Source organism: Hippoglossus stenolepis, chromosome 8 (assembly GCF_022539355.2).
Source record: "Hippoglossus stenolepis isolate QCI-W04-F060 chromosome 8, HSTE1.2, whole genome shotgun sequence".
Taxonomy (NCBI): Eukaryota; Metazoa; Chordata; class Actinopteri; order Pleuronectiformes; family Pleuronectidae; genus Hippoglossus; species Hippoglossus stenolepis.
Genome location: NC_061490.1, coordinates 19449527 through 19470778, shown reverse-complemented (window position 1 = coordinate 19470778; position 21252 = coordinate 19449527). Strand labels below are relative to the sequence as shown.

General features: G+C 44.3%; 1 protein-coding gene across 2 annotated transcripts in view; it reads left to right on the top strand.

The window, feature by feature from the left end:
* Window positions 1-21252, top strand: part of bcam (basal cell adhesion molecule (Lutheran blood group)) — a 50962-nt gene that overhangs the window by 19442 nt on the left and 10268 nt on the right. For both annotated transcript variants that reach the window (XM_035163268.2, XM_035163269.2), the window contains exons 2-9: window positions 15266-15393; window positions 15590-15806; window positions 17612-17685; window positions 17803-17899; window positions 18246-18428; window positions 19016-19137; window positions 19642-19783; window positions 20391-20506. In XM_035163268.2, coding sequence (XP_035019159.1) covers window positions 15266-15393; window positions 15590-15806; window positions 17612-17685; window positions 17803-17899; window positions 18246-18428; window positions 19016-19137; window positions 19642-19783; window positions 20391-20506 — 1079 coding nt within the window. The remainder of the gene's footprint in view (window positions 1-15265; window positions 15394-15589; window positions 15807-17611; window positions 17686-17802; window positions 17900-18245; window positions 18429-19015; window positions 19138-19641; window positions 19784-20390; window positions 20507-21252) is intronic.

The following is a 21252-nucleotide window of genomic DNA, read 5'->3' as shown; positions in this document are numbered from 1 at the left end:
TGGCCATGTTTAAATTCAACGTTTCCACGCTCCTGTTCACGTACGCTTGAATATGCTTTCAGGAACACCCCCCCCAAAGAGACGCGCTCCTTTCCCGGCTTTCAATTCCACCCTCTCGTGCCCTTTCCGCTCTCCTTCACTCTATCTGTATCTCCGGCAGTGTGTTTACCCCTTCCTCTCTATCCCTCTATCTGTCCCTCACAGGGCTTTACCAGGCTGCTGAGCACGATGGCCTGCTTTAAAAAAAAAATGGAGCAATGGATGGATATGGGATAATGGATGTAAAGCGAGGAAAGAAAGGAGGAATGAATCAACGCGTACTCCAGTGGCCTGTTATCTCATTACAGCGGCACTGGCTTGTCACGCCCGGCTGACTGGCCCCCTAAGGAGTGCCCTCGCCCCTTTATAAGACCCCCTTTATACAGCCAGTACTCTCGTATTTCAGCTCGGGCACAAAGAAGGGCAATTCTCTCTGGTTTCCGAGCTGTCCACACCAGATTTGTGTATCCTAGCTCAGCCAAGGCACACATTCAAACATACAACAGGGGCACAGGCGCAGACACAGAAGCCTTGTTAGTCGCTAGTTATGAAATGATGCTTGCGGATAATGGAGGCTAATAGGGAGAGTGGCTATCCATTTGTTCCACCATTTTCCCCCTATACCAGCCCTCTTGTCTCGTCCCATGTGGATAATAGAAGAGGGCTTCAAGAGGGAGCCGCTGTCAGCTCAAGTAGTGGAAATGGTGTTCTTCTCTCTGGCTTTTCTCCCTCTTCTGCCAAAATGAAGGCTCATTAGAAGTGCAGGGAGGGCTGTTTCCAAATGAGATGGGCCGAGTGCTCCTCTGCACTTCTACAAACAGAGAGCGAGAGAGAGTGAGAGACAAGGAAGAGCAAGAGGAAAGTCTGTAAAAAAGAGGATGCATCAGAGTGATAATGCAGATGGTGATACTGCTTAAGTGAAGCAAAGAAATAAGCAAGAACATTGTCGCCACTTTTATTAATGCACCGGATAAAGGAAAATGTGGAGAAGGCAGAGTGTGCCCAGGCTCAATCTAAAAATCCAATTTTGTTTGGAAATGAGCATCGGTGCCAAACATTTACTGGTCCCCACCCACACGAAAACTCTAAATCCAGAGGGAACTGGCCAAATCTCAGAATGCACTTTACTGTGATCACAGCCAACATCTGGTAGGAGTGAGACAGTCTGAATCCTTCGCTCTGTCTTCCGGTGACCTCCACGATCAACGATTTTGCAGTCAAACTCAAAAATTGATTCTAAAAAGGATTCTGAGAAGATTTAGGTGAGACCGAAAACCAAATCGGAGAGAAAAGGATGCATTTTCAGATCCAGGAAGGTTTTGGATGCAAGTAGTATTCACCAGGGTAACAATGCGGGAGCTACAGTAGCGTCTTGGTGTTATTTACCCACATTGCCTTGTGGTCCCTCCCTTCGTTTACCTCACTCTGTGTGTCTAACCCGAGCACCCAGGAAGAGGCGGCCCCTTTCTTCCGGCCAACAAAACACCTGGGTGCCACAAATCAGCACGACCCGATTGTGCAGGTGACAGAGGGACCCAGAGTGTGTGAGGAATCATGCTGTTGAGATATGAAGGCCAGGCAGGTGTGTTTGTGAATGTAACAGTAAACACACACTGTAAATAGGCGACTGTAAATAGAACATGAGACATTCATCCCGAGGCTCATCAGTATTAAAATACATGTGTTGGCGGGACGACCTATCAGGACCCACAGCCAGGCTCTTACTCTGTGTGTGTGTGTGTGTGTGTGTGTGTGTGTGTGTGTGTGTGTGTGTGTGTGTGTGTGTGTGTGTGTGTGTGTGTGTGTGTGTGTGTGTGTGTGTGTGTGTGTGTGTGTGTGTGTGTGTGTGTGTGTGTGTCTCTTTGGTAGTAGAGTCCAGAGCAGAAATCTAAGACCCCACATGTTGGCCTCCTTTCACCTTTTCCTCACCTTACAACTTATCTCAAATCTGATTTCCCCTCTACAACAGAAAGTTTGTGAGTTTTTTTTATCTTAATCAAACACACCTTCAGTCAGAGTATACTTAAAAACATGCACACACACACACATATACCAACACTGTAATGGACACAGGCCAGTGGGTTTTTGTATTTACAGTAAATGGGCATAAGCACTACCTTGTGCTGAGGTTTTATCAGACCAGTAGGAAATGACTTGCAGGATAAATTGATTCAAGGATGGAGGGAGAGGGGAAGCGAGAGAGACGACAGAGGCGGCAGCACTTTGTCCTAACCCTTTTAGCGAGATTAGCTGCAGTCTTAATGTCTCTCCCCTTATTTATACTCTGAGTCAGCCGTTCTCCTCGTCCTCCCTCTCTCCTCTCTCTGACAATCTGTCTTGACTGGAACAGACAGCGGTGTCGATACGTTTTCATTTTGAAAGACAAAATAATTAGTGGGAGAGACAGTAGCATGCACTGCTGGCAGTCGAGTCTGAGACAGTTTGCTTGCATTTCCTATTTCCTCAAGTCCAATGTGACAAAAATGGATAATGCCAGCGCTTGCCATAAGTCACCTCTGTTAAAGGATATCCATTGACACAACAGGAGTGACCTTGTTCTGCACTGCTTTGGTTTCTCTAATCCCTAACAACACGGAGCCATGTGAGTTTTGCCTTAGATAAAAGAGGACATTGAATCCTGAGCACAATCTCCCCCCAGGCGACCGTTTCTTTTTTATTTGTTTTTCTTCGTGTCACGGTAGATATCAATGGTAACCCTGCACACATTGCAATGGGATGGGCCATGGGTACTTTTAAGAAAATCCTTGAGGTGCTATCACTAAGAGCAATGGAGCATAACCTACAATGCTCGACTTCTTAAAAATGTACAATATCTTCATTCAAGATAGTTTGTCATCCAAATTAGCCCTTTAGGATAGCATTGAAGTATGTAGAGTTATTATCCTTTGCAGATCAGTAAGACAATAATTTCAACAAGTCACCAAATGCTGCAGTTCTTTTTTATCATGCATTATCTGAAATTGTACCACCACCCGGGCACAAGTGATATATTCAAAGGGAAGCTCCATTGACTTTACAGATGTGTGAAAACAGTAATATGGTGTCTGCCCTGGCTCTGCAGGGAGGTTTGTCAATTCGGAGGTCCACTTGGCCCGAAGAAAACAAATTTGTTACAAAAGCCTCTTACAAACTGGAGGAATAGATTTTTGTTGGATGCTCGGGGTTACAGTGTAGGTCGGGGGGGATACCAGGGGAGATATCTCACTCACTCAGACATGTTAAATGACCACGAGAGACTAACTCACAAAGAAACTGATTAAATCCTGTCACCATGAGTTTAGGGTCATTTGTTAGTGCTTGTAATGGGGAGATGGATGCTCATATATTTAGCTTTGTCTGTGAACTTCCATGTTTGTGCTCTATGCTGTATAGAAAGATGGACAAAACTTACTGTAGCTGCACTGTTCATATTTATATGAAAACTGGAAACACGTGGGAGGTAAACGGAGCCGAGGATTAATCCTATTTCTTGTGGTATTTATGTTGGCACCATCACCTTGATATATTCTGGACCCAGCCAACGCCAGCCTATGGTGTTACCTCAAAGCCTTTATCCATGTCATCGTAGACTACAGAAGTTTAAATGGGCCTAAAACATGCTCTTGGACTCTGTTGCTTCAATTTTGACCTTTTAAAAAACAAATCTATACCTCCCGGATTACCCAACTCTATAGTTATAGTGCAATACTAAATATCCCTTTGTCAAAGTCTAGTTCAACATAGACACATCCATCCATCCATCCATCCATCATCTCTCCAGGGCTGCCTCTTCCTTTATTGGGCTCTGATAGGAATTTAAGGTCTTTACTGCCTCACTCATCATTGAATGCACCTCATTAGGACACCCCATTATGGAGCGCCGGCAACATTAGCGGCAACACATGCAAGCAGATTGCCTCTGCCAAACACTGCATATCATTCTGGCCCATTAAAGCAAGTCATTTACCTTGATAAATAGGTAGAGACGGTGGGGAATAGAAAATATATATACGGCAGGCCCTCTTCTCCCCGTCGCTTCATCTTTCTCATTTTCTTTTGCTCCAGTTTTCACTGAGCTTCTGTTCTGTGCCAACTTCATTTTCTCCGGGTTAATGCCGCGCTCACGCTTGCATTCGCATCAATCCTCCCCAGCGTCTGCTCGTTCTCCTTCTCAACTTGTTCAAGTCCAAACTTTGCTCCGTGCTGCCTAACAGGATCCCAGGCAAACTCTCTTCTATTCTTTTTGCCTGCCTATCCCCTCCATCGCTGCATACCCTCTCCTCCCGTTTCTAAATTTTAGATTTCGCCAGGGGCTGTTTCAGGGAAGGAGGGAACAGCGAGAGAAGACTGCGAGAGAGGGGGAAGCAAAGGACAGGGTGTGTTAATTGGAGTGCCTGAGGGGAGAGGGAGAAGAGGGAAAGGAGGCCCAGGTTCGGGGGCCCCCAAAACATTAAATATTAACACCTTTTCTCATCTCTGCCCCTTTAGTGACATCCACTGATTGGGTTTTCTCTCTTTCGTGGAGGACACACTCCCTCACCCCCCCCCCTCTCGCTGTTCTCTCTCTTGACCAAATTGAGTTCCTCCTGAAAATGAAAGGCTGCCAGGAGGAAACATACAGCAGTAATTGGTGGAGCCTCTCTGTTTTGTGCCCTTTGATTCAAAAAGTAATGAAATTCTACTTGATATTTTTATCAGATGTTTCATGTCATTCACTGCCTTGGCCTTGGCTATTTTTTTCTTTGTTGCCACCTCTGTATTGAGAGCCAGATGTGAGCGCTAGCAGGAGCGCGACATGTCTATTGTCATCCTCACTCACTGTTAATGCAGCCACATATAATGGCACCAGATTGTGTCAGCTAAAAGATATTAGTTTCACAAATGGCCCAGATATTCTGTGTGAGAGATGAGTGCAATTTACTCACTAACTCTAATGGGGTAGGACACTCAGTGGATCCTTAGGTTTATCAGTAAGACAATATATCAAAGCTACTTTTGCAGAAATACTTGCACAGCACTAAAACTCGCCAGACTCATGTATTCTTCGCTCTATTTATAAATCTCTTTACGCGACGTCTGAGCTTTATTTTATTTATTTATTTTTCAAACTTGCTTTTTGCGGAATGGTGCGTGAGACTGCAATGTCAGCTGCTGGGATTTAGATTCTTCTCATGCCCTCCGTCTCGCTTTTTCTTTGTTTCCTTGTTTTGTTTGTTGTCCTCCTTGTCCCAACCATCCATCCTTGTCCTCGTTTTCTCCTCCTGACTCACTGGCTCATGTTCGAAAGAGGACAAACACACCCACACCCGTCGCAGCAACACCCACCCACCCACACAAACACACTCGGTGACCACACAGCTCCGAGCTCCCCTGTTTGAATGGGGTTGACTTCTCACCCCGTTGCCGGGACTACAGCACCGGCGAGGGGGAATCTCCCAGCACACAAAAGAGTGTGTGAGGGGCCGACCTTGTAGCCCACTTCACACTGTTTGTCTTGAGCCCTTAAACTGCCATGAGATGACACAACACACACACCAGTACGTCTGAGATTTATCCGTCGCAACTGCACACACTGTGATGTTACCTCTCTGCCCTCTACCCTAACACGACACACTCCTTCAAACACAAAGACGCGCACACACACACGCAGCCTGGCCGGCAGACATCATTTGCCGAGTCACTGAACTCTGCATTTTATTGCATCGAGTTGCATGGGCAGATGCTAATATTAATGGGTTCAAGGAAGTGCAGAAGACTGATGCGTACCCAGACTAATTGCTAACAGCCTTAAGTTTGACTCAGCTCTATTACATCAACGTTAAGTCCCTGGGAACATCAGAACTTGGCTAAACTCGTGTCCTTGTTCCCTCCGACCGACAACTGTCCTCTGTGTCTCCTTACTCGTTCTAAACAAAGTTCTACTTATGAATCCAAATTAGGTTAAACGCGCTTCAAGTGCTAATCACGTCAGCTTCCTTCAAGGCTGTAGCTTTACACACAAGGTGAGGTAGAAGGATCAGATTTCAAGCGAGAAGGTTGATGTCAGAACCATAAAACTGGAGCCTGACGGAAAAGACAAATTAAGGTGGTGCTGAGGATTTAGAGGCCTGAGAACAGAATAATAACAGGTTACAAGATTCTTATCTAACATCTAATAAAATCTATTTCCCCATCACTGTCTTTGGCCGCATGTCCTCTCTCTTGTCCACAACAGACACACAGAAGCTGGTGGTTTTAGTGTCCATAAATAAACAAAGTGGTAAAAATGTCTGCTCTGCTCAGTCTCAGATGACCTCTACAACCAGTTGCAACCTGAACGTGTGTGTGTGTGTGTGTGTATCTGTGTGTGTGTCTGTGTGTGTGTGAGTGTTGCCGCAGGGTCCCAGGTGTTAATTCTACCTCCACTCAGGTGGTACATCTGTACAAGCCCCGACATGAAGATAGACAGGCCTCTCCATATCCTGTAATTGTGGTGCCAGAGCTTTGCATGTGGCATCTGCACATCCGGGATCGGGCCTATCTTTACCCCTAATCAAAGCTGCCCCCCCCCCCACTGCCTCGCTAACAGATATCACACATAACCCTCATAAAGCACACCCGGCATTAGACACAGCCCAGGCGCCACGTTTCACCAAACAATGAAATATGATCACCGCAGACGTTATTGTGTTTGACTCCAATCAGAGGCCCAGATACCATCTTTAAAGCACAATAGAGCTCGACTATTGACTTGGAATTAAAGCTGCAGAAGCTTTTGACTGGAGTCTGAAAAGTCGTAGAAGATTTACAGGCATCTTCCCTGAGTCTTTCATTGCTGTGATTGGTATTTTAGAGTGATGTTGCCCTCGATATCGGCCTAATAATCTTTAAAAGAAAAGCTTTCCAGGGGTTTCTTGTGAGCTTTGTTACCAACAAACCTTGTTTTTTTTACTGTTTGAACATGGTTTGTTGATTAAGAGTTGGTGAAAAGTTTATTTTATCTTAACACTCTGGTGGAGATGCATTAACAGACTGACCCCCCCACTGAAGTAGCCTTACAGTTACTTAAGATAAATTAATAGAAATGTAAAATAAAGCAAACGTACAGGAAGTCGTCTGGGGAACGGCTCATCAGGGAGACTCGTGTGACGCCAATATGAAGGCACTTGAAATACTTCACGTCCCTTGTCATGGAACATAAGCAATACATGTCACTATAGCAAATACAAAAGGGCCATACACAGAGCAAACAGCGGCCAGTGTTCAGGCACAACCACGCATGTGTGTGGGAAGGTCAACCAGGAATCTTCCTATGATTATTCACACTGGTTTGGACATTTTGTGAAGAATGAGTCATAAATGAATCAGCTTCTGCAATGGTAATTAGTACATGTTGCATTTCTCAGAATATATTGAATTAATAGTTGTATTAATGTAGTGTATATATACAGAAGCTCTTCATGTATGATACAGCATCAGACACAGTAATGTAGCAGTTCATGGTCTTTTAAACAGGACAGTTTTTAGTATTAAATAACGTTTTAAAACCAATTGTAAGATGAGATTTGCATTAAATTTTTCTTTCTTTTCCTTATTTTAATCCACGTCTTCTCTTTCTGGACACTTTTCTATATGAAATACAACTTTCTGAGAATATAAGTACATCACAGTGGTTTCATCATGCCTTCCTCAAAAAGTTCAAATCTTAGACACTTGGCACTGACGGACATTGCAGAACTTATTCTGCTATGCACGGCTCTAACGATTGATTTAACATTAGTGGAAGTTTCCATCCAGACAGTGAGTGTGTTCCTGTTTTTTCCTTTGTGTCTAAGTTGGATGTCACCCTGGTTGCCACTGGTTTTACTTCTACAACTGTTTGGTGGTTCTGCTCGGTTGGGAAACTTCCTCTCTGTGGCCTTGTCTGTCGTGTCTGTCGTTGTGTGTGTCTGTCTCACTCTCTCCCATGCCCTCTCTAAGTGGCAATCGTTATTGGCGTGTGTGAGTGTGAGTGAGTTGCAGCAGCTGCTCTTTTCTGCACTGCACCTGTTCTTGTCTCATCAGTCAGGCACTGACGGACTTCAGGCCTTACATGGACCCACCCTGACACTGGTGGTATGACCTAGCCTGCCACTGGCCACCCCCTCTCACCCCAGGACACACACACACACACACATATTTTCAAACGAGTGAGTGGGAACAGATGACACATCCTCTTGCCATACCAGCATTTTACAGACTAGCTTTATTATTTCTGAGATTTTCACGAAAACATAATCATATTTTTAACCACATCAACAAACCTCTTTTTTGTGAGCAGAAGGTTTTTGTTTTTGCACCTTACATCTGGTCCTCCTGGGTCATTTTCTCAGAAGCAACAAGTTGGTCAGTTTCTCAAAATGTGCAGGCACACTAATGTGAGCACGGAGCAAATAATTGGACGACCTGTAAATCAGACATTTGAGTCAGATGCAGTCTGGAACATTGGCGGGTCATAATAAGTGTGAGGGGGCTGAGGGCACTCGGCCGCGCCTCGCTGCCACAACTGCACTCACATGTGCACAGACCCTCTGGCTCAGGATTACAAGAAGTCATTACATCATGTGGTGGGAGCGAAGCCACAGTTGTACATGAACTCTAGATACCTCTGTTGTCGGAGTTGATTCATCTATTGATACGACTACAGTGACATACTTTAATACTGCGTCAGGCTTTTGTCTACTCTTTAGATTCATGCGTTCCCCTTGTGGTAGAAAGTGAGAATGGCTGTGAGCAGAGGATTCACTATTACTGAAAAGCAGAAGATTAGTGGAAGCACATTAACTTGTTGGATGTTGTTGAACACTCACCACCAGCATCAGAAACTTAGTAGGAGAGGTCTTTACATACTTTTTACATAGTTTTTGAGACATATACTCAATTATATGAAATATTTACATTATTTACTATTCTGACAATTATTCTCTTGATACAGCAATTAATTATCTGGTCTGTAAAACATTTAAAAATAAGTGAAAAATGTGCATAATCATTTCAAAAATGTTGAATTCAATTTGCCAAAGCAGCAGTGTAAACCTAAAGATAGTCAGTTTAATATAAAACTATATAACTATAAAACTTCTCACATTATATACTGCGTGGAACTATGCATTTAGTCTCCATTCAATTCTAATTCAAGGATAAATTCTGCTTCAGATGCTGTCATTTTAGAATAAAACAGAAGAAACCAAAACAAGGACATTGAGAAATAATAGTGAACATTTTATAAAAGGCTCTGGTCAGTGGAAGTTATTGTTCCGTGCTGTTTTTTAAATGACCGCAGTCCTCGTGACATTGAGGCTGTGTCTTCTGCCGCAGGACACTGTTTGCTTTGCCAACAGTCAAACACACTAATCCTGTTAGAGGCCAGGGATGTGTTTGGACCACACACACATATACAGGTACACACACACACACACACACTCACACAATGGCATTCCTCATCCAGCAGGTACCGCATTGCACTTCTCTTTCAGCTTCACCCGCTTCCTGGAGCAAGTGGTCCGTACGCTCCTCGTCACAGTCTTGGCACTGGTGCGGATCCTCGTGCTCTGCGTCTTTGACTCTTTCCTGACTGTAATCTAACACTGTTTGGGTTAGCAGGGAGACATGCAGGTAGCAGGGATCAGAGGCCCATGGTGGCTTCATAAAGAAACTCTAGTTGAATGTGCACATCAACACATCATCTTTTGTTCCCCTTCTTCCTCTTCCTCCCAGTTTGTGGCTTTCTTTGTGCCTTTCTCCCACCATCTTTTTTTCTGCCTTTCAAACACACGTGTGCAGACGAAACACACGAGCTGGTTTCAGTGCCGGGTATTTAAAGATGCTCTTTGAGAATGGGGAATAAAAAGAGGGGCGTCGGAGGGAGAAAGAGAGAGAGAGGGGCTCTGGGTTTGATGTCCAGAATACGGCAGTAGGTGAGGGGAGAACAAGAGAGGGAAGGAAAAGAGAACAGGAAAGAGAGAGAGACGTTAGAGGATCCAGCTGCTTCCTTTCATAATGAGTGGCACCTGCTTGTGTGTCTGTGGCTGTGTGTGTGTGTGTGAAGGAGAAAGACAAGCAGGGAGAGACGAGTCAAAGAAAAAGGCCGGAGCAGACGCGCACAGAGAGTATTAAAGATGGTTTCACATTAACTTTTCAGTAGATGTGGGTGTCTCCCTCCGCCACGCTGCTTTGACTGCACTTGGATCTTTTCCCTCTTTTTTTTTCGCACACTGTACTTAACTGTAGCTTTGTGGGGTGGTTCACTCTCTCATAAATATCACATGCATTATAGATATACTGTATGCGTGTGTGTGTGTGTGTGTGTGTGTGTGTGCATGTATGTGTGTGTTTTTATACAGGTCACAGTCTGACCGTCTCGTTCCCATCTGTCTTTCCCAGTCACGCACCCATCACACTCCACCTCACACACACTTTCCCTCTCTTTGGCTAAATCCGATTAGCCGGCCTGCGTCAGCTAACGAGACCCCCATGTAGCTGCCCCCCACCACTCTCCTTCTTTGTCTGTCTGTCACACACACACACACACGTGCACATACTGAAAGCTAACAGACTGTGCCTCTAAATGCACAAACACACACTCACTGCTCTGGGCTTGGATTGGACAGAAGACTCCCTAATTATGTTTTAATTGCCTGTCTCTGTCCGTCCAGCTGCCGTGTGTGTAAAACAAAGAGCAGCGGCCTGATTGATCACTCGGGTCCAAAACATTTTGTGAAGGACACCGAGAAGATGTGTGTGAAAGACAGAAAAGGGATGAGAGAGGAGAGGAGAGACGGGCAGAAAAATCAAATGAGGGATGGGGAGGAGGAGGAAGAGGAGGCGACAAGCAAAGAGAGAAACATGTATTTCAGACTATCATTGCCTTAACCTCCTCTTTACACCGTACACCAGTAAGAAGACTGAAAAACAAGTGCCGGTTAGATACCAGGTCTGAAGAACAGACAACAAAACCATTCACACATCCTAAGACCATCATGACTGATAAGCATGTGACTACCACTACCTCATAAAAGATTCATGTCTAAGGAAATGTTCAGCAGTTTTATTTATATTCCATTATGTCAAAACACGCAGATGTTTCTAATTTTACACAGGAAACTTTTGACACAGCTAATGAAGCACTTGTTGACATATGAATAAACATGGCTTCATCAGCTGCACTGAGTTTATTCATATTTCAGTTTTTCATGTGACAAGACCAAGGTTCCCTCATTCCCCCCCTCCCAGTTCAAGTGAGGGTTGCATACTCGCTCCAGTCACATGCACATGCCCACAATTCCATTCATACTACTATGAGGGTCCGTGTCCCTCTGGTGTTCCACACATGCTTTACCTGATCCTGATGTATGTGCAGTCGACGTGCACAGTCAGCGGGGTCACAAATCTCGTCTCGTCTCTCGGCTGTTTTTCTTTCATTCAGTGCGAGCACAATGAGTGATGGTGTGTATTGCTCGCTAGCGACCATTCATGATGCATTGTGGGTCAGTCAACATTCAGGCGGCTCTACAAAATGGCAAACTCACCATATAGTGGACTATAAAGTATAGTGAGTGATTTCGGACTCAGCCCCAGAGTCTCTAGCCGCTCTAGTGTTACTGTGAGCCTGACCGTTTCAGCGAGTTAGCATGCTTATTCGCTAATTAGCACTTAACTCAACTGGGACTTGTAGGCATGTTCTCGTTTTCCTGACACTTTTGCTCAGGCAAGTGTGAAAGCCACTTTTTTTTTATTCATGTTGAAATCCCAAAAGAACAATATCCCCCCCGAAAACATGCTCTTTTATGTCTCTCTTTTTTTTTTGACTTGTTTTCATGCACCATTAATAAAGTATATGAGTATATAATGGGGTGATTTAAAAGACAGAAGTGGGAGCAGCAGCTACTTGATTTAATTTATTATAGAAAGTTTGGCTCATCAAAAACTGCACTGATACACAAGTTTGAAAAAATGAAGTTCCCTGAGACTCCATTAACATGGCCATAATAACCACTCATGTATTAGCTCCTCTGATTAGATTCCCCCACAACCAGTTTACTCTGAAGATTTTAGAGTTTTTGTGTGTTTTTCAAAAGCCTAAATAACTTAAGTAGCCAGGTTAAGAGTCGGGGTCTGCATGTGCCAGCGACTCACTTGATTTAATGTGGTATGTGTGTTTGTGAGTGTGTATTTTTCCCATGCACCACTTAGCGGGACCCTTAAATCCTGAGTGCTGCCTAAAAGCACAGCGCTCGGTTTACTCACACATTCTTGTGCGTTTGCTCGTCTGGCTTCGCTGTTTGTGTTGGCGCAGAAACAGAGGAGGATTTTCTCTTGGGCTACATCCCTCTTACAAACTCGGAACATGAGACTCGGCTTGTAAAACTAATGTTGGTTCACTCCGGAGCTTCTGAGCAGGAAGGACATAATATTTGATGAGGGCGGGATGCTGTGTGCTGGGTAGGGATGGAGATAGCACCAAAAGAAAAAAGAGAGAGAGTATCGAGAGGCAGCATAAAAATAGAGTCGAGGGAAGTGGAAAAAGTGTGTGAAGAGGAAGTGAAAGAATTAAAGAGCAGACAGAGACATGGGATTTTTTATCAAATGTCAACGCTTGGCTGACCCCTGACCTCCATGTGGTTCGTGGGTCGTGGTGAATCACCGCATCTGCCCCTGATGGAATGTCTCTCACCAACACACAAACACACAAACACACACACACTAAACGAAGCAACCGCAGTTTGTGTTTTTGACAGCTCTTCCTATTACCTCCTCTCGACTCCCTCTCTCTCTCTCTCTCTCTCTCTCTCTCTCTCTCTCTCTCTCTCTCTCCATCCTCTGCTCCCTCTCTTCCTCAGCAGGGTGATAACAAGGTTGCCGTCCCTCAGCTCCTCTCATCTCGCTTTAGACATTTTGAGCAAACACACTTTCATCTCTCCCGCCCCTGTTATTAAAAACCAGCCTGTCAGACAACTGTGATTCCCAGAAGTCGGGCCTCCTCTGCTCTTGGCAGTTTCTCGCAAGACATAAATTATTCACGTGTAGATTTTGTTGTCCAGAAATAGATGATTAATTTATGTTACCATACAGGATACGGAGCTGCAGCTCGTTCCTTAGCAACTTGGATTTTATCATGATAGTATGAATATTAATTTGAGGGTAAATCTCTGGATTTTTAACGATATTTGATTTAGTGTGCGTCGTGCTTCCTGTATAGACGTATTTTGGCTGTTTACTCCAAGCTTCACTTGGAGTGTGTTTTCTCTGTTAAACTTCTGAATATGGCTCCACTCATTCATTCATTATTTCTTTAAAGCACATCATGGGCATGCATGTGTCTTTATCAAGGTGGATAGACGATGATTGATGCCTTCCATGTTGATGACTTGATTTAGTTGAAATGATCCGTCAGTTTAACCTTAAACAACGTCGTCCTTCCTCTGCTGTTGTCCTTCGTTTCCATATATCAGAGCCTCACACTCACAGTGAACTCCCTTGTTTTCATACATTACTGTACCTTACACGATTTATGACACCGTATGTGCTACAGTGATTTCATTAGCAGAAAGGGAGCTGCGTCCTTTTTATCCAGTTCTCCATCCTTCCCCTCCGTCACTTGCCTCCTCTCTCCCCGCTCCTCCCCTCATAGTGCAGTAACCTACTCGCCTCCTATTTTCTCGATAGCAAGTCGTACAGAGAGTTTGGAGAAAAACTCTTCTAACCACAGAAACCAGTTTGAACTCATCCTCTGGTCTCGCTCTCTTCTCTCCCATTGAGATCCAGGACACCGTGTGCATCCTAATGTCTCTATCCAATGGAGAACACTGACAGTGCCAATCACGACGGCCTTTTAGCTTCCCTCAGGATCTCTTCATGGGTAAAGTGTAGTTGTAACCTGCTGGAGTCTGTTTGGATTCACAGCCATCACAAATATTCACGTCAAATCCAAGAGCATTGACAAAAAAACCATGTGAAAACGTCTGTAGAAACTCCCGACACTGCTCCTGCAGCAGAATCCACTCGTCATTGATCTAAATGTCACTTATTTGTTCGAAAACAGACCTTGTTTGGCAAACACGTCTTAAAAAATGCTTCAGTCAGCACTTTAAAGAAATGCATTGACAGTAGCACAACATGAAAGTTGTGTATGTTGCTCTCTTCTGACTCTACTCAACAAAATGCTGCAGGACTGGAAGTTGTGGAGGTTTTGGTGCAGTTTTACTCCTTTGCCTCGACTTTCTGTTGACATTGAAAATGTTGTAATTGCTGTCAATCCAATCTGATCAAATTCAAGCGTTGTTAATATTCTGGGATTATGCACATTTTCCAGTAAAGATAATATTCATTTTCCTGTGGAGGATTTGTGTGTTTCTGTGTCAAGGGCAAGGTGCAGTAAAAATCCTGTGTGTGTGTGCATGTGTGGTCAGTCCCTCTGTCATCGCCCATGCAGTTGTCATCTCCGGAGCCTCACAACATGTGTACTGTATTACTTGTGTGTGTGTGTGTGTGTGTGTATATGTATTTACAGCACTCTGCCTAAAAGCGTGGGGTAATCACAGACCCCAGCCTCTTGCTCCTAGTGTGTGTGATGTGTGTACACGACAAGTGATGAGTGCAGACTGCCCAAGGCGCTGCAGGGAAAGGCGTGCTCCAGTGCTGATAAAGTCCCTCATGGTCACCGCGCGGCTGTTCCCGCTTCTCGTAACAGTGTTTGAACGCTCCGACGCCCTGAGGGTATCAAACATGCACGCTGGCGTTCAGTGGAGACAGGTTGTAGACATTGTGACTTCATTATTTGTCTTTTCCTTCCTGTCTCTGTGTCTCCTCATTTCCTGCCGACATCAGGAAATTGAACATCCCCGTGCCTGTCGTGCCGGACTTGTCTAATACAAGTCGACTCGAAGATGTTACTGGAAGTCATAAGGTTTTGTAATGAAGCAGGGATTCAGTTATGTTCTTTATCTTGTGCTGCCACGGCAAAGTATATCCAAACACCCAATGGCCCTTAGCTACACATTTTTTATTTCCTTAATCCTTATACAACCTGCTATTGGTGCCATTTTGTCAAAAGCTTTTACCTGACTGAATGGAGGAAAGAAGAATTGCGTGTTTGTGGATTAGAAAAGTGACCTGTCTACAAATTTAAAATGTATATCATTTACTAAAATCTGTCTTTTTGACAAATCCCTCTGGTCCTTAATCCCATTTTTTCTGTGTGTTTCTCCAGTTTGCTGTGCAGCTGTGACCGTGATGGTTCCTCCTAAGGTGGAGGTGTTGAAAGGAGAAACTGTCAAACTGCCCTGCACGTTCACTGACGCACCGCCATCAGGCAACACTATCGTCGAATGGTACATGGTAAGGAACATCTGAGTATCAATTTTAGATAAAAGAAATTCTTATCCAAGTCAAGAAAAATGGAAGGCACTTTCAAAAGTTGTATTTTTAATCACTTATTTCAGTTTCCCTGTCTTTTTTTTCCACCAAAATTAGTAATCCTCATCTTCCTCATTTCCCTCTTCCTACACCTTTTAAACTCCGTCTGTCCGTTCAGGAGGAGCAGGGAGCCAGGAAGCGCGTGGCTTTCCGCCCCCAGGGTGGCGACGCAAAAATCGACGAGGGCACCCAACTTACAGGCCGTGTCAGCATGGGAGAGGACTTCAGCTTGACCATCACCTCCTCTCAGCCCTCCGACGAGCTCCTCTTCTACTGCCAGGTCCTCGCTGGCACTGCCGGGGTCGCAGATGCCTCCACTATGCTGAAAGTCTTCTGTGAGTCGGCCAGTGCACTTTGACCTTTCATGTGACCTCAACGCGACCCTGACACACAGACACACTTTCCCACACACTTGTTGATGTGTGGAGTAACTTGTCACCGTCACTAGGTTTAATGCTTTAATCAGATCTGCACGTGTGTTCATGCATACTTTGATTTAAAAGTGGCTTAATCGCCCCTAATGCGTGTCATTTATTTTGCTTATTGCATTTCACACCTACTCAATCTAACGCCATGCAAAACCTCCATATAGAAATATACTATCAATAAGTGTGATCTGTCACAATCGTCGACATCTGTAGATACTTTTTTTTATCATATGTTTTACTGTGTGGAGCTTTTTCCAATCGGGGGGGGGGGGGTTACCACTTTCCTTTGATAAGTTCCCCAGAGGTCAATTAACCACAATCTAATCACTTCTGACTCAATTGATGAATAGTTCAGTCCCACCTGTCATGTCTCATATATCTCACCTTAATAACAGTCCAGATTTATCACCCAGGCGCCGAGGGCTGACCCTGGTGCAGCCGCGCCGTGTCCTTGCACCTCCCACTGCAATCCCTTAACTGGCATCAATCATACTTTTTTGCATTTAGTAACCGCACCGAGATGAATAGGAGTCATTTGCATATTGGATTGGACTGATCAATCACACTAAATGGTGGGGGGGGGGATTGCACCGTTCGAATGGCGAAAACAACCGTTGCTTTGGTTAAGCTGCCACTCGAAAATGAGCTTACAAGTTCATCCATTCAGAGGCGCTGAAGTTTAAAGCAACCTCGTAAACATAAGCTGTTGGATGTGAGTGGGCCAGTCAGTGTTTGACAATGTCTCAGTAAAGAGCTGTTTGACAAGGGCCTTTTTTTTAGATGCACTTTATGCCCAAAGTTGTAAAAACAAAACAAAAAAGAACAGGCTGTCTCACAGACCAGCAATTTTTCTCTGTGCACATTGGAACACTTGACTCTTTGGGGGATGAATTATAGTGTGTCTGTGCTGCCTTCACTTAATAGGACTGAGTTATGAGGTCCCCTGAGGGGTTGAGCTATAGCAGTGATAGCCTGGTTTCTCTCTCTCTCTCTGGAGGCTTTACAGTACAGACAGACTGAAACAGTATGTCTACCGAGCCGAAGCACACTTCAACGGAATAAAACCAATCCTGCTTCCACTTCTCCGCGTGTCCTCTCCTGCCGTAACCCTCCGGATATTCACAATTCTCAAATAACTTATTTAGAGACTGAATTTTTTTTTTTTGTCATGTTCAGCGTCAGGGAGAGGAAACCTACTTTTCAATGGTACCATTTTCTCACTGTGCGTCTCAATGCTTACATATGTCTGGTGTCTGAAGAGGAAATGGTTTTAAGCAGCGTTTTTTTGCCGCAGCGTAAGAAGAAAAAGAACTGATCGAGTGTGACAGAGAGAGAAATACCCGTCTACTGTTTATTTTTACAAGAAGTCGACAGCTGCAGGCAGTGATAAGATGACCTTGCATGTGGAGAAGTGAGCGAGGGAATAAAGCAGAGAAATGAGAGGGAACCCGTGTGCACGCGAAGGGGGGAGTGTTTTTGTGATCTGACCCTTATCAGCTCATGTGAACCAGGTCACAGTGGAATAATGTGTGGCAGGATATTTACTGCTCGACTTAATTAACAAGGTCAGCAGGCATGTGGGTTGCGCTGCATATATGGAAGTTCAGCGTGTGGTTATGTGTGTGTGTGTGTGTGTATCTCAGGGTTAACAATTAAAGCTTCTCCTTCTCGTAAATAATAACGATCTTGGCCCCTCCCGTTTTCTGTCTCAGGGGCTCCCGAGAAGCCAGTGCTCACGAGACCGTCGAGTCAGGCCATTTCCGTGGGAGAGACCACCAGCTCTGAGGTGTGTGGGTAGTTTGTGTGTGTTTCCCTGTTCACTGATTTTGTATAAAGATTGACGATACTAATTATCTGCCAATTATTCTGTTGTTTTTCCCGCATATTGTCTCCGTCGCATCAGATTAGCGCATGTGTGACGATGAATGGACATCCCCAGCCAAGAATCATCTGGTTCAAAGATGCCCAGCCCCTGCCTGAATACAAGGACAGGAAAGAGAGTAAGTGTTGTCTGGCTATCGATCAAAAATATAAACTGTTTCCAAAATCACCTACTCAGTCACTAACTCCTACTTCACTGTATATGGACTTTCTTAGTAGATGATTGTATTGTGAGCTCATCATTTTCTCTGCGTTGGTTATTAATTGTCGTGGGATTATGTCGTACATTTCAAACATTGGGACAGCTCTATTAAATTTCACACTCAGTATATAGTTGACTCTATAGTGATTAGTAAGTGATTTTTGGACACAGCGCGTATTCTGTACAGTGGAATGGAACTAATCCGTTTTTTTCCCATTCGACTGATTAGTTGATCATTTGATGTCGTCCCCTCTCTTTGCCAGAGACCTTCATGGTCCCCTCGATGGTGAAGGAAGCCTCGGGTCTCTTCACCATGAAGAGCACCTTGTACATGCAGCCCACCAAGGCCGACAAGGACGCCGTGTTCCAGTGCACCGTGGAGTTCAGCATGCCAGGGGACCAGATCAAACAGAAGACGTCCGACACCATCACCATCAACCTCAACTGTGAGTGGAGAGCAATGGGGCGACAGCAGAATTGTTGGGGAGGTTAATGTATGACGAGGCTCTTCAAGCAGGGTCTTCAATGGGCCTGGGCAATTCCTCCATAAAGGGTTTTGTGGTGAATTAGTTAATATGAATTGGCCCCCGCTGCTCGCCTGGTAGCATGGGGGGGCGCCCCACAAATGAAGCTTGAGTCTTTCTTTGAGTAATCCTTTCAAGCAAAACAGACAAAATGATAGATCAGGTAATAAAATGATTTGAGGATTATCCGTATGATAAATAATGAAAACAATATGTAGTCGCAGCCCTATAAAAACTGATAGATGATCTCTTGTATTTGCTTTCGGGGTTTAAATCATTGGGTGCGTATCTCTCATTTTGCCGAACAATGCAGTTTAAAGCAGCCACAGTGGAATTTGATTGTGAGCTAAAGAAGAATGATGAGGCAAAGAAAGGGGAGGCGCTGGGAAAGTAAAACATCCCTTCAGGAATGCATCGCACATCTCTGATTGATGATTTACAGTATAACAGTGTAAATGTATCCAAAGGAGGAATTTCCACCTGTTCCATGTCTGTCCTTGTCCGTCTAGATCCATCGGAGATAGCGACCTTTTCCCTCGTCAACACCGATGCAGTCAAAGAGGGCGACACTGTCACCATGAAGTGTGAGACTGACGGAAACCCTCAGCCCGAGTTCGACTTCACTAAAAACGTACGTGTGTATTTCATGTGCACAGAGTTTTCATACAGGAAAGAAACATAATATAGAAAAAAATAGTCATGTATTCCAACTTTTCATAAATATTATATAATATTTCCTACCCTCACTCAGTCTTTACAATAGACTGTGAATAAAGATGGACGACATGTCGTGACTTCCTCCCACTGTACAAAAATGAAGCCAAAATATATGGGTGCCGCCATCTTGTGCTGGTGACTTAATTTGGAGTCTGCCCAGTTGTGATCGTGGTGTGAAGCCAGAGAAACCATTTTTGGGAAAAGTTTATTCGACATATATTTAGATTTGTTTTAGTTTGGTCCATCTGCTAACAAAGATAGCACAGGGTTTATTATCCATACTACAGCCAGCCAGCAGGGGGCGTTCTAGATGTTTTGGCTTCACTTTTCGGGGCTGTCATGTCGTCCATCTTTGTTTACGCTCATTGGTCTTTGTCCATGTCTCTCTCTACTATAATACCTGTGCTTCCACCTGCAGGGACAAGTCATTATCGGTCAGGGCGGACTCCTGACGCTGAAATCCGTCAAGCGCACAGACACCGGTTTGTACAAGTGCTCAGCCACGGATTTCGACAACATAGATGCTGACCTGAGCGGAACAATCAACCTCAATGTCCACTGTGAGTGAGCCAAAGACACACACACACACACACACACACACACACACACACACACACACACACACACACACACACACACACACACACACACACACACACACACACACACACAGGGCTACTATCTGTACAAACAGATAAAGAACTGTTTACCTCCTGTTTTTAGCCGCTGCAGTGAGGCCATTCTTTTCCATCAGCAAGTCATAGAATTAAAAGGGTTAAAGGAGAATGAGCTTTAATGGAATCCTTTCAGCCGACCGATATCCAATTCAATCTTTCACAGTTGATCTGCTACTTTAATGTTATCCCAACTACACTACCTAATTTGATCTTATCGCACACATTAAGCGCAGATAGCCCAGAAATAGCACGGAAGAGGCTTAACTTAGGCTTCGAAATGGGCTTAACTCCAGAGTAAGTACATTAGCTTTGTAAAAATCTAATATTCTGCTTAGTATGGTCATACTAAGAACCTTATTACATGGTCGTTTAAACGACGTGAAGCTTTTTTCATTTCAAGTGGCACTTCTTTAACTGTTTAATATATATAGATGAGTTTTGTGTGTCCCTGTCCCCGTCTCTCATTTGCTTTTCATTTTGTCCGTGTCAGACATTGACCCCGTGAACGTGACCCCTGTCAAGCCTCAAGTCGTCATGGTCGGAGACAAGGTGGAATGGCAGTGCAAGACCAAAGCCTCCGCTGTGCACACTGTTCAGTGGAAAAAGGTGCGTCCTCTTTCCCGTCACCTTCGTAGAAATGTAATATATTTATGCAGAACTTCCCTCTTTTCCTAATCAGAAGTTGTTCGGAACAAAAATAGACCAACGTCTATTTTTCACACCAGTCATTCCGACATATTGCGAGATTCTTCCTTGGGCTTTGTATTTCAACATTTTTTTAGAATGGTTTAGCTTTGTAACAACCACGATTGCAGTGCCCTTCTTCAGTGGTCAAATACCACATTTCATACTGTGATACAGAGCTTCACTGTATATGCAGCTGCTACTCAACCCTGGAGCCTGCAGGTCTGAAGCAGGGCTCCCTTTACAGACACTTGTGGCCCCTCTACACTGGCTGTATTGTACCGTATCCAGTTGCAACAACTGGAGAGGAGACACTGGAGTTTGGTCAGTGTTGCGAATGAGAAAAAAAAAAAAAACAGCCACACATGGTGCGTGTCAGTATATAAGTGTGAATCCAAACCCCTGTGGGAGACATGCAAGAGGAGAATGTGTTTTTTATATTTTAACTTTTAACAGTAACCTCATCTCTTTTGACTTTACACATTTAAAACTGTTTATGTGTTGTCTTTTTGGAGGAACGACGGCCAGTATCAAAAACTATTTGGATTTTGCGTATTCTCTGTGCAGCAGTTGATGGCAACAAGAAGCTCCCACTCGTCTCTTTTCAGTGACAAACTATGCACAACATGTCATATCCTCAATTATTTTTATTTTTACTTATCAGGGAG